The sequence below is a fragment of the Puma concolor genome, chromosome C1 (genome assembly GCF_028749965.1).
Source record: "Puma concolor isolate L17-30 chromosome C1, mPumCon1.1.hap2, whole genome shotgun sequence".
In the NCBI taxonomy this organism is placed as follows: Eukaryota; Metazoa; Chordata; class Mammalia; order Carnivora; family Felidae; genus Puma; species Puma concolor.
Genome location: NC_141674.1, coordinates 88926743 through 88938512, shown reverse-complemented (window position 1 = coordinate 88938512; position 11770 = coordinate 88926743). Strand labels below are relative to the sequence as shown.

General features: G+C 33.0%; 1 protein-coding gene across 4 annotated transcripts in view; it reads right to left on the bottom strand.

Annotated features, from left to right (window-relative positions):
• Positions 1-2006: 2006 nt before the first annotated feature.
• Positions 2007-11770, bottom strand: part of RNPC3 (RNA binding region (RNP1, RRM) containing 3) — a 28009-nt gene continuing 18245 nt past the window's right edge. Inside the window, exons 10-17 of one of the 4 annotated variants that reach the window (XR_015254933.1) lie at positions 10424-10585; positions 8828-8922; positions 8681-8739; positions 6412-6544; positions 5424-5495; positions 4345-4403; positions 3609-3687; positions 2007-2829 (exon numbers count right to left, since the gene is read on the bottom strand). Coding sequence is in view for 1 of the 4 variants with exons in the window: in XM_025931857.2 (XP_025787642.1) it covers positions 5436-5495; positions 6412-6544; positions 8681-8739; positions 8828-8922; positions 10424-10585 (509 nt within the window). In the remaining 3 variants the exon portion in view is untranslated. Of the gene's footprint in view, positions 2830-3608; positions 4404-5423; positions 5496-6411; positions 6545-8680; positions 8740-8827; positions 8923-10423; positions 10586-11770 lie in introns of all 4 variants that reach the window. The other 3 variants (XR_003224364.2, XR_015254934.1, XM_025931857.2) reach the window with 3 other exon arrangements.

Here is an 11770-nt window from a genome sequence, read left to right as displayed (position 1 = left end):
ATGTCACCTTTGGAATCGGTGTGAGTTGAGAACCACCACAACTACTACTACAAGAGTTAATATTTATGGAGAATTTGAATATTATATAGATAGACATATATCAGACTCGTTCAGTATTTTATATTCATCACACATCTTTACAACAACTCTAAGTATTATGATTATGCCCAGGGAAACTGATAGAGAAGGTAATAACTTGACCAAGGCCATAAAGCAATTAAGCCTTAGAAACAAGATGTGATGTTAGAATATGCATCTATAAAACCACTGCAGTATACCACTTTTCAGTAAATTAACCTGAACTTCCTGTCACTGTAGAAAAGTTTTATGATTAATTTTTAAAAACTGTTTTTTGCATACCTAATACAATTACATGTTCTAAGGAATAATTTTATTTAGCTCTTAGCTCACTGCTCCTGTCATAAATCTTAATAATCTCAAAATCCACTTAGATATTTCTTTTAATACCCAAGTTTCTCAATATCTTTTTTTTTTTAATTTTTTTTTTTCAACGTTTATTTATTTTTCGGACAGAGAGAGACAGAGCATGAACGGGGGAGGGGCAGAGAGAGAGGGAGACACAGAATCGGAAACAGGTTCCAGGCTCTGAGCCATCAGCCCAGAGCCTGACACGAGGCTCGAACTCCCGGACCGCGAGATCGTGACCTGGCTGAAGTCGGACGCTTAACCGACTGTGACACCCAGGCGCCCCATTTTTTTTTTTTTTTTTAATTTTTTTTTTCAACGTTTATTTGTTTTTCGGACAGAGAGAGACAGAGCATGAACGGGGGAGGGGCAGAGAGAGAGGGAGATCAATATCTTTAATTAATCTCTTTCCATGACTCTGCTTTCACTCAACTACCATGTCCACATCCTGGAACTTGCAGTCACTAATAACCGTATTCTCTCTACTATTGTCAATTGCCGTCACCTTATTCTCTTATTTCAACCTCCCAAATTTGTACTTCTTACTCTAGTATATAACTCCAACATATCTTTAATCATACTGCAATCTGTAATTGATCATACCATTTCTCCATTGTGTCTTAACCTTCATTTTCTCACTTTGCTCTTTACCCAGATCTCTTTCTACACCACCTCTTTATACTCATTCCCTTGAGTGTATCAACACTTTTTCATTTCTCCCACTTGGCTGTATTCACCTAGTAATATTTCAATTCTAATTAAATTCAATTCTGTCTACTTAGTGATAGCACCAATTCTAGAATACTTGGAAATGAACACAGAACTATTTGACTAGTGTCACTTAAATTAACAACAGACTTCAAAACACCACTTAAGTACCTTCTAGCCATCCTTCTAAGTCTATTCACTCTGCCATTCAAGTGTCTATTTTACACCTTCCTTTTTGCCCCTGGATCCAACACTCTTTTCCTCTTCATGATCTTGCTTCCTTCCTATTTCACTGAAAAAAATAGAACACAACTTCTACATGCTCCTACTACGTATCTACCAAACTATAACCATTTAGATTTACACAATCTGTCCCTTCTGTTGCTATTAATGAGATGTTTCATGCCCATCTTTAAAACTAACTCTTCTATTTGTACACCATATCTGTACCTCCAGCAATATCCCTTTCCCTCCTATATCATACTTGGTTTTGCTTTTTCCTCTACTGGATTAGTCTATACAAACATGCTATATCCTCTATCTTTATAAAACAAAACAAAATCAAAAACCTTTTTAATCCTGTATCTCCCTAGATTAAGAGTACATTTTTCTATTCCCCTTGAGAGCAAGACTCTTCTAACAGTCATCTTCATTTCTTACTATATTAAATTTACCTCCTCTCATTTCTTCCATCCATCAAATCAGTTTGTCAGGAGAGAGGTGTGTTAAGAACAGATCTGATGTAGTTGACCACCCCTTCCTACTTGAGATACCTTCTTCATTTGGCTTCTGCCTATTCCTTAGTCTTCTTTACATATTTGACATCTAAACACGAGTATGTTCCCGGATTCACTTCACCGTACTTCTAATGCTTACCTTTAAAATTTCTATTTTCTTTATTTCACAATGCTATGAAGAATAAACTGTGATTCACAACAGCTTTCTAACAAAGACCCAAGTCTTTGGGCAGTGATTCTAAGATGAAGCTACTATTACATATTCACAGGACACTTTTAATAAACAAATTAAATATATCAAAGTTTTATATTAACACATAGCTGAAACTAATTTCACTAAGACAACAGGATACTTTTGTATGGGAAACATTTACACCTTTAAGGTTTGGGGGCACCAAAATAAAAGACAATTAAGAACAAGAATACAAATCCCCTGAAGTGGGAAAAATCTCCCACTACTAAAACAAAACAAGCAACAACAAAAAACAGCAAAACTCATAGCCAAACAAACCACTCCTAAAATAATTACAAGAAATAAGCAGTAACATTATTAAAAAAAAAAAAAAAAAGTATGTGAGTGCAGTGGTATCCAGGTAAGAATGAAAAAAGAGCTGTATCCATAATCATAAAAGAAAATTTCTATTTAGTATTGTAAAATTACCTGAAAAAAAATTTTTTTTACCTGGAAAATTTTTTATGTGATTATCAAATTACACTTTCCAAATGTATTAAACATAAAGAAAAATTAAGAACATTTATTGGAAAGAAAATAATTTATTATATATGAGGAAGATGATTAAAATACATGTAATATATCCCCAATAAACAGATTTAAATGCATATAGATTTAATTTTTAAATATACTTTAAAAGCTGTTACGCACAGTTCCATAGTCCAGGTGTCAATTTCTTCTCCTCAAAGTTGGAAAGCAGTTGGAAGACATGGAAGCAAAAGGAACCTAAAACACCGTAAGAATTCATTAAAAATAATGATTATAAAACATTTCAATTGTTTTAAAATAACTAAAAGCTAAAACATTTATATTTAGAAAATTAGTGAATCATGTCAGTACTACAAATTTTTCATTGTCAACATAAACAGCTTATATGGAAACGGATTTATAACATTAGAAAATAAAACATTTTAACTGTCTCTATTAAAAAATAGCAATTTCAACGTCTGCAAATTTTCGTACTCTTAGAGTGATAATTTATTAACAGAATTTTGAATTATTTTCATAGTACTAGTAATAGAATTTGCAAGAAATGTAGAGGCTCTAATTCTTGATTTTCCTACTTGTAGAAGGTTGGATGGCTAGGCATCTAACTATTTTAATCTAAGTAGTATCTAAACTGGTCAGCCCTTGTAACTACTGAAGGAACCTTTTCGAATTAGATTCTTGGTCTCATTCACAGAAATTCTGATTTATTAGTTTTAGGAGAAAGCCCAGGAATCTTTATATGTAAAAATCCTTCCTCAGTGGTTCTCAACCTTGGTCACACATTAGGAGGGTTGAAAAATTCCAGTATCTATGTTGTACGCCAGACCAATTAAATCAAAATGGAGAGAAACCTAAGCAATAGTGTTATTTTTCAGGGTTTTTTTTCTTTTTTCTTTATCAGTATTTTTGAAAAGTTTCTCAGGTGATTCCAAAATGTGGCCAGGATTAAAAACCACTGTTTTGGGTAATACCAGTCATCAACTAGTCTGGAAACCATTGTTATTATGTATACCTACCAGTATTGTTTCTTTTCACTTAATGTGCTACCCTGAGTCAACATTATGTCTCCTCCTCTCTGTTCCTCTTTTCTTATTCCTTTTGTTTTGTTTAGAAAAAGATAGAGGAAAAAAGATACTTCTGCTTGCTATCTATCTCAAAAGACATATCAATATTAAAACCTGAGATGTGAGGTCTGCTCCTCTTATTTGGAACTGACAAGGAAACCCAGTTATTTTAATTTTCATTATGTGTACTTTTTTAAATGAAAAAAATCCTTTCCCCAAACAAAATTTACAACACATTATATAGAACACCTAAACCAGATACATCATAAAACAGAAGGCATGTTACTGAATTAGGTTTAGGAAATACATAAATATAAGAAACAAGACTAATTTCTGTGTTAAAGCAAATGCATACATTCTCCAAGTAAATACGTTGACCTGATTCACTAACTTTCCCTGGAAAAATTACATAACCTCAAGAACGGCATAGAAAATTCAGCAACAAAGCAAAAAAACCAAAAAAACAGAAACAACAAAAAAAAACAAAACAACAAAAAAACAAACAAAAAAACTCCCCAAAAAACAAAAAAAACACCACATAAATGATTTGTCCAATCAATGTTGATAATTTTAAAAATAACTCATTTGAATAAAATTATGAAAAACTATTGCTTATTCTGAATCCATGAGTGGGAAAGTGACAAAACATTTCTAGGAAGAACAAAAAACACTGCCCCAAAAAGGATACAACAAGAAAGGATACACTTTGTATGACAGTATTACAGCAGTATTTACGCAGGGATGCTTCTAAAGAAGAACAGCAGAATGCAGTTTAATTTTTTTCTCAGTTTTCACATTATATTTACAAATAAATTACTTTTTTAAACACACACTGAAAACTGTTTATTTTTAACTGGTCCATTAAGGTATTTGTAAGAATTCTGACTACATCAGGATATATACTTCACAAAATTCAAATTATCATGGCATTTCACAAAAGAAATAAACATTTTGCAAAATTTTCCCTAATTATACTTTTTTCAGCTTAACACCAGTGAAGTTGACCAAGTTATTTCATGTTCCTCCAGTTTATAAAGGCAGGAAGATTTAAAATAAAACAAAATGAATGTATTTCTACTCATTTGATTTCCTAAAATCAAACAATGTAACACAAACTTTGAAGCTTAAAATGGTTAATTCTACCACTTCTAATCATTAAATTACTTAAGTACGCATTAAAATTACTTATTGGAAAGGCAAAAAATTTCTTGCCTCAAAAAATATGTAAATAGTTCTGTGACATATATAATTAGTAATGCAAATTCTTAGGCCCATTAAGAGTGACCAATTTGTCTTGGCTTGGTAGACACTTTCCCAGTCTCAGCACAGGAAAACTGGGATGACTGACCAAGACCCGTACTCCAGACCTACTGAGTTAGAAAATGGGTGAGGGTGAGGGGAAGCCTAGCAAACTGTTTTATCAGACCTTCAGAATACCATAGTACATATTAAAGTTTAAGAAGCATTGCTTTCCTCTAGCTAGAAAAAGATTTAAGACAAAGACTCATTCCTCTCATAAATTCATTCTCCAAACTAAATTTTTACATACATATGGGCTTTATTCATAAGGTAGTTATAATTTTGAAATTCACTGAGAATTAACTGCACAGTGACACAGAGAGATAGAGACATGGGTGGATCGATCAATTGATTCACATCCTTTAAAAACCTTAGGAGATACCTGAATTTATCACTATCAGGCTTTTATCTTTCCTTAATTTTATCTCAAGACAGTTTGTTCTTTTATTATGTTATATCCACACTTACCTTTATTAATTTTTAACACTTTCTTTTTCCTTCTTTAGAATCTTGTTTTGGTCTAGCAGATCGAGCAAATTGCTAATATTTAAAAATTAAGGTTTCCTTCACAAACATGACAGTAATCCTCTCTAAATAATTATTAAGAACATTCTAATATAGGGTAGAAGTATAGTTTTTAAATTTTTTTAATGTTTGTTTATTTTTGAGAGACGCAGAGCGTGAGCAGGGGAGGAGCAGAGATAGGAGACACAGAATCTGAAGCAGGTTCCAGGCTCTGAGCTGTCAGCACAGAGCCTGATGTAGGGCTTGAACCCATGAACCTTAAGATCATGATCTGAGCCGAAGTTGGATGTTCAACCGACTGAGCCACCCAGGCGCTCCAGAAGTACAGTTTTTAAAATGTATCTCTTATACTTGTCCTCCTACTCTCAGACATTTGTCAAATGATTTTTTGAGTGCCTACCTGCTGCTCATGATTTGCAAAAGTAAAAAATTTACCTTTTCTTTATAGTCATTTTTTTTACACCTGGACCTTCACTACATATATCCCTCTGATTTCTGTCTTGCAAACTGCATTAACTACTAAAAGCAGAATGTTTAATCAATAATATATTTTGGTAAATTTTCAAATAGAAATATGAATTACAAAATAAAACAGTAAAACTGCAGTGAATCATATCTTTTTTAAATGACTCCTAGTGGATTTGTGAATACTCTAGTCTTTTAGGCTTAGCATAAAAATGTACTACTGAGCTGTAGAAATGAAATGTTTAAACATGGCTACATTTTAATAACCCCATGCTGCTGAGGTTCCTCTATTCTCCAATAAAAATCTAAACAACCACCTGATTCAGCTAAGTATGTTTGTAACTGAGCATCTGGAGCTAGAATGCCAAGTGTTGAGACTTCTTAACAATAACATAAAAATTAGTTGCAAGTATACCCTTCTGCTTAAAAGACACATTGTCTTTGGAAAAGACTGTTTAAAGGATACAACCACCATAGGTTTTCCAAAAAGAACATATCCATTAGCTTCCTTTAAGGCTTTTGCTGCTGCTTTTTCATTTGGAAGTCCAATGAAAGCTTGTCCTTTCATGCGACCTTCTTTCATCAAACGTATATCAAACCTAGAAGTCAAGGAAGAAAAAGAGGTTTTGATTTAAAGAATGTCAAACAATTTTGATGAGGGGAATAGAAATGTGTCAAACATCTAAAATTTTTTCTATTTCAGAGTATAAATGACTACAGTGTCTGATTAGAACATTACTCAAGACTTCTTAAAATTATGTTTTGTATTCTGTTCTAAAATTGATTCTACGTAATATAAGTTTGATAATGTGCTTATATCTAGCTTTTTAAAGCTATGTTAAATGTATTTAGGTAGTTTATTTTTATTTATTTTTTGGGGGGTACCAAATTACTTTGTTTGAAGGAATGTTACAAATGAAGGAAGTTAAGTAGATGTTTTGGTACAACTTATAGAAAAGGGAAAATGTCACCCCAACATACATGCACTGCCTCAGTGACCAGGGAAGTCACCCATGTGGCGATGGGAAGACAGCCTAAGGCTTAGCTCTCATTATCACTGTTTCCCAACATGTGCTTGTCAAAGAGATACTCTGCCATGCTGTATTTACATAGTTTAAAAATTATATTGCTAGAAACTATGAAAACAAATTTAAATTTTTATTTTGTAGCTCTATTTTTAAAAAATTTCATACAGCCAACTCAATACTATCTACCCAAGTGACAAAAAACAACTACATAATCAAGAACAGAAAGGCTGAGAGGTACCACAGAAAAGTAACATAGAATTTCAAAGTAGAAACGGACTTTATTATCTAGTCAAAATCATTTTTACAAGTGACGCCTACAGAGAATGAGTGACTTCTTCAAGGTCATACAGATAAAGTTAGAGTTAAACAGATACCAGATTTTTTTTATTCTAAGTATAGTGTTCTATTATTTTATAGCATATTCATTTTTCAACATTTTTTGGAAAACTATATTAGAAAATCAGAAAAACCAAACTGTAATTTACAACTAAAGTACTGCCTACAACTGTGATAGTCCATACAAAGCATTTTAAAAATGCAGTAATTTTTTTTTAATTCACATGACGAGTCCCATGGAAAACAATTAAGTGATCATTTTGACGTATACAGCTTTCTCCATATAGAATTATCTTTCCTCTCAAATTCTAAATGCAGCAATACAAAAAAACAGAGGAAATGGATAGACACACACACACATATGTATTTATGTACACTAAACATTTCATACATATATTCTTCTGTTTCTTATAATGATTCAAAAGTAGAAACAAGAAAAAGGACCAGTATTTTGCATGCCTAGCAACAGAAACTATTGGTATAGTATAAGAAGAGATATTTGCCACTGACAAGTATAAACAAGCCAGACAGACTTTAAAAGATTAAAACAAGACTAACTAGTTCCAGTTACTCTTTTATCTCCACTCTTTTACCTCTACTCAAGTCTCTCTCTTTTCCTTTTCTACTTTTCCCTACTTCTAATTTATATGGTTGAGGGTCTTAAATACTTGAGTTAACTAATGATGGCATCTTAAAGAATGATATTCTAACTCTAAACATTAGCTTTTAACTCATTTACAAATCACATCCATTTCTTTTGCTCTCACAAAAAATGGGAGACTTGCTTAATGCAGACTAATTAAAAGAAGGGAAGTTACTACCAACGTTAAGAATCTGAAAATTAGGCCTGACTGCTATATATTCCTGCATGAGTTATTAAAGTAGTAGTTTCCAAAGTGTAGTCTTTGGACCAGCAGCTTTGGCATCATCCATGAGCTTTTTAGAAATACAAATTCATGGGTCTTACCTCAACCCAGATGGACTGAAGAAACTGTTTTTACCAAGCTCTCCAGGTGATTTTTACTCAGGGTAAAGTTTGAGAACCACTGCTTTACAACTGGGGACTAATACTGGAATTTATGCTACTTGTATAAATAAAGTTTTATTGGAACTCAGCAATAAATAATAGTTTATGTATTGTTTATGCCTGCTTTCATACTACAAAAGTAGAACTGAGTAGCTCCAACATATACTTTATGGCCTGTAATAAATTAAAAATAGAAAATGTCTGCTACCTGCCCATTACAAAGAAGTTTGCTGACTACTGCTTTAGATATCTAAAACTTATGCAACAGGGAAAATGCTGGGATAAAAAGGGGTTAATTTGTAACAGATAAAATAAAAAAAATTTAAGAATATGCTTCCACTTACATTATCCGTTGTGTTTCTGAAGAAAAGTCAACGTATCTCCCAAAAATAAACTTAAGGTCCTAGAATTTTAATAAGAAAAAGAAAAATAAGAAGGTTCAGGGGAAAAAAAAGGTAAAATAAAAAGCCAATTTATAAATTTCAACTTACCTTTTCTTGAACATGTTTAGCTAAATTCTTTACGTAAATTCTACAGTTTGGTTCACCAGGTTCATAACTTCTGAAAACTGAAAGTGTTTCCATTTCTTATTTAAAAGGAAAACAATATAAAATTAGTATTTTTTCATTAATTTTTTTCAAAGAAAAATCATAATAACAAATACAAATGTTAAATAGATGAAAAAAGCATATGAAATTGTCAAAACTGCAGCCATTAATAGCAGTATTATTAACAAAAATACCCACTAAAAATGTTAGTTGATAATATGAAAATAAATTTAAGAACTTAAGGCATCTAGGGGCACTGGGTGGCTCAGTCAGTTAAGCATGTGACTTTGGCTCAGGTCATGATCTCACAGTTTGTGAGTTCGAGCCCCACGTGGGGCTCTGTGCTGACAGTTTTGAGCCTGGAGCCTGCTTCAGATTCTGGGTCTTCCTCCCTCTCTTATGCTCCCCCACTTATGCTCTCTCTCTGTCTCTCAAAAATAAATCAACATTAAAAAAAAAAAAATTTCAGGCATCTAGAAAAACCAAAACTTATCCAATAAAATATCTATTATTGAGGCTCCTTTATGATGTTACTTTATTAAAAAGACTGAAGCAACTTAATGTTATCAACCATTTGTGTCACTGTTTTGCTTAAAGTCAATTTCCCAAACCACCAGGCACAAACACAGTCAAATGTAAGTATTAATTTAGTCAAACCTGATAATCAAGTATTTCATACAAACTGTGGCTTCTGAATCCCTATACAGTTACTCCTATTAAGTGTCAATTATCAGTTCCTAACAACTGACATTCTATGCAAAAATGCTAGTTGGAGGGTTATTTCCCATTATTATGGAAAAAATTGTAACATGCTACACGTCAATTAAAACCCCTAATTTCCTAAAATGTAGTAAAACAGGAAAAATTCTTTAGAAATAAAAAACTATCATGTTAGGAAATAAAATCCATAAACACAGACTTTAATCACTACAAAATTGAACCTTTTTTTTTTTTTTTTTTTTTCAACGTTTATTTATTTTTGGGACAGAGAGAGACAGAGCATGAACGGGGGAGGGGCAGAGAGAGAGGGAGACACAGAATCGGAAACAGGCTCCAGGCTCCGAGCCATCAGCCCAGAGCCCGACGCGGGGCTCGAACTCACGGACCGCGAGATCGTGACCTGGCTGAAGTCGGACGCTTAACCGACTGCGCCACCCAGGCACCCCGAACCTTTTTTTTTAAAACAAACAACTGCTTTGCATGCATCTCAGACACAATATTGTGATGATATATCTACTGCATTTGGAATATAGAACTACAAATTATGGGCCACTTGATTTTTTTAAATGTCATATGAAAGTTTTAGGAATGAAAACAAAAATTTTTTCCAATTATATATAGACTGAAAACACTGTATTGAGAGACACTTTCCTCCCTACCAAATATGGGTATTAAAAATAAAAAAAAAGTGATTAAAAACATTAACTGGAAAGATGTTTTGAAGGATATGCCTTAAATATGGTAAAGAACATGAAAAGTTTTGTTGTTTCTGAAGCATCAAAGAAATGGAATGAGCACTGGTTTATTTCACAAAATTACCTTCTCTAGAAATTCTGCCTTTTTCCAACTCCCTTCTAGAAATACACTCTGATGGCATCTCATCACAGTCTTCTTTAATCTCCTCTGTGATGTTCAAATTAGGTTTGGGGAAGATTTTTCCAAATCCTACATTGGGTGCATCACCTTCAGTAGCAGGTAAATCTAAAAGTTAATGTTAACATCAGCAATTAAAAATTCCCTCTCTTCAAAACAGGTTTTGTTTTCCATTTTAAGGTATCTTCTGGCACTAAAACTCTGTAGTGTTTTTCTCAATGCTTTAGAACTTTTCTGTAGGCAAACTTTTTCTGTAAATGTTCAAATAGCAAATATTTTAGGCTTTGCAGACCATATGGTTTTTATCATGGCTATTAAACTCTGTCACTATAACATGAAACAGACACAGACAAAAGCTAAACAGCCAAATGGATGCTTTGTGTTGCTACCTGTAAGAGCCTGCAAAGTGGAAAGAAAATGAATTTATTTTCAAGGAATTTAGTTCGAGGTGCCAGAGGGGATATCTGATTAAATGTGGTGAGCAAGATAAGCAGAAATGTGTGTTGGAGGGGAGGGGGTGTCAACAGTATTTTGTTTAACCTACCCACTCTGAACTATGAATAATTACATGAAAGAAATCTGCAATTCATTAAATAAATTACATAACTATCAAAGGCATTCTGTAATGGCATGTGGTCATTCAAGATTATACAATGCATTTGATGACTTCATAATGCTACATCAGAATATTAGAAAACAACCATCAAAGATTATTAAAAGATTAAGATCAGAACATTTGCTGAAATCATAAGACACTTTCATTCGAAGTTACCAAAAAAACTTCATTAAACCTCTCCCCACTCTCCCACCAAAAAAAAAGTCAATCCTACTCTTGGATCCTGCAAGAAGTACAGAAAAACAAGTACTCATACTTAAGAGATTACTGACTAGGAAAATTGAAAAACACTGCAATATTTAAAAATTTTTTGAATGTTTATTTATTTTTGAGACAGAAAGAACAAACAAGCAGGGAGGGGCAGAGAGAGAGGGAGACACGAAATCTGAAGCAGGCTCCAGGCTCTAAGCTATCAGCACAAAGCCCAATGTGGGGCTTGGACTCACAAACTGCAAGGTCATGACCTGAACTGTTGAAGTCTAACACTTAACAAACTGACCTATCCAGGTGCCCCAACATGGCAAATTTTAAATTTTATATAGCAACATTAAAGATTTCATTTACAAAACATGAATTTTACCTTCAGCAAAAATTAAACTGGTATGGGAAGGATAGGGTTAGGGTTAAACATTCACTAGAAAAATTCTAGTCATACTACTAAAAAACTAAAAAGCTAT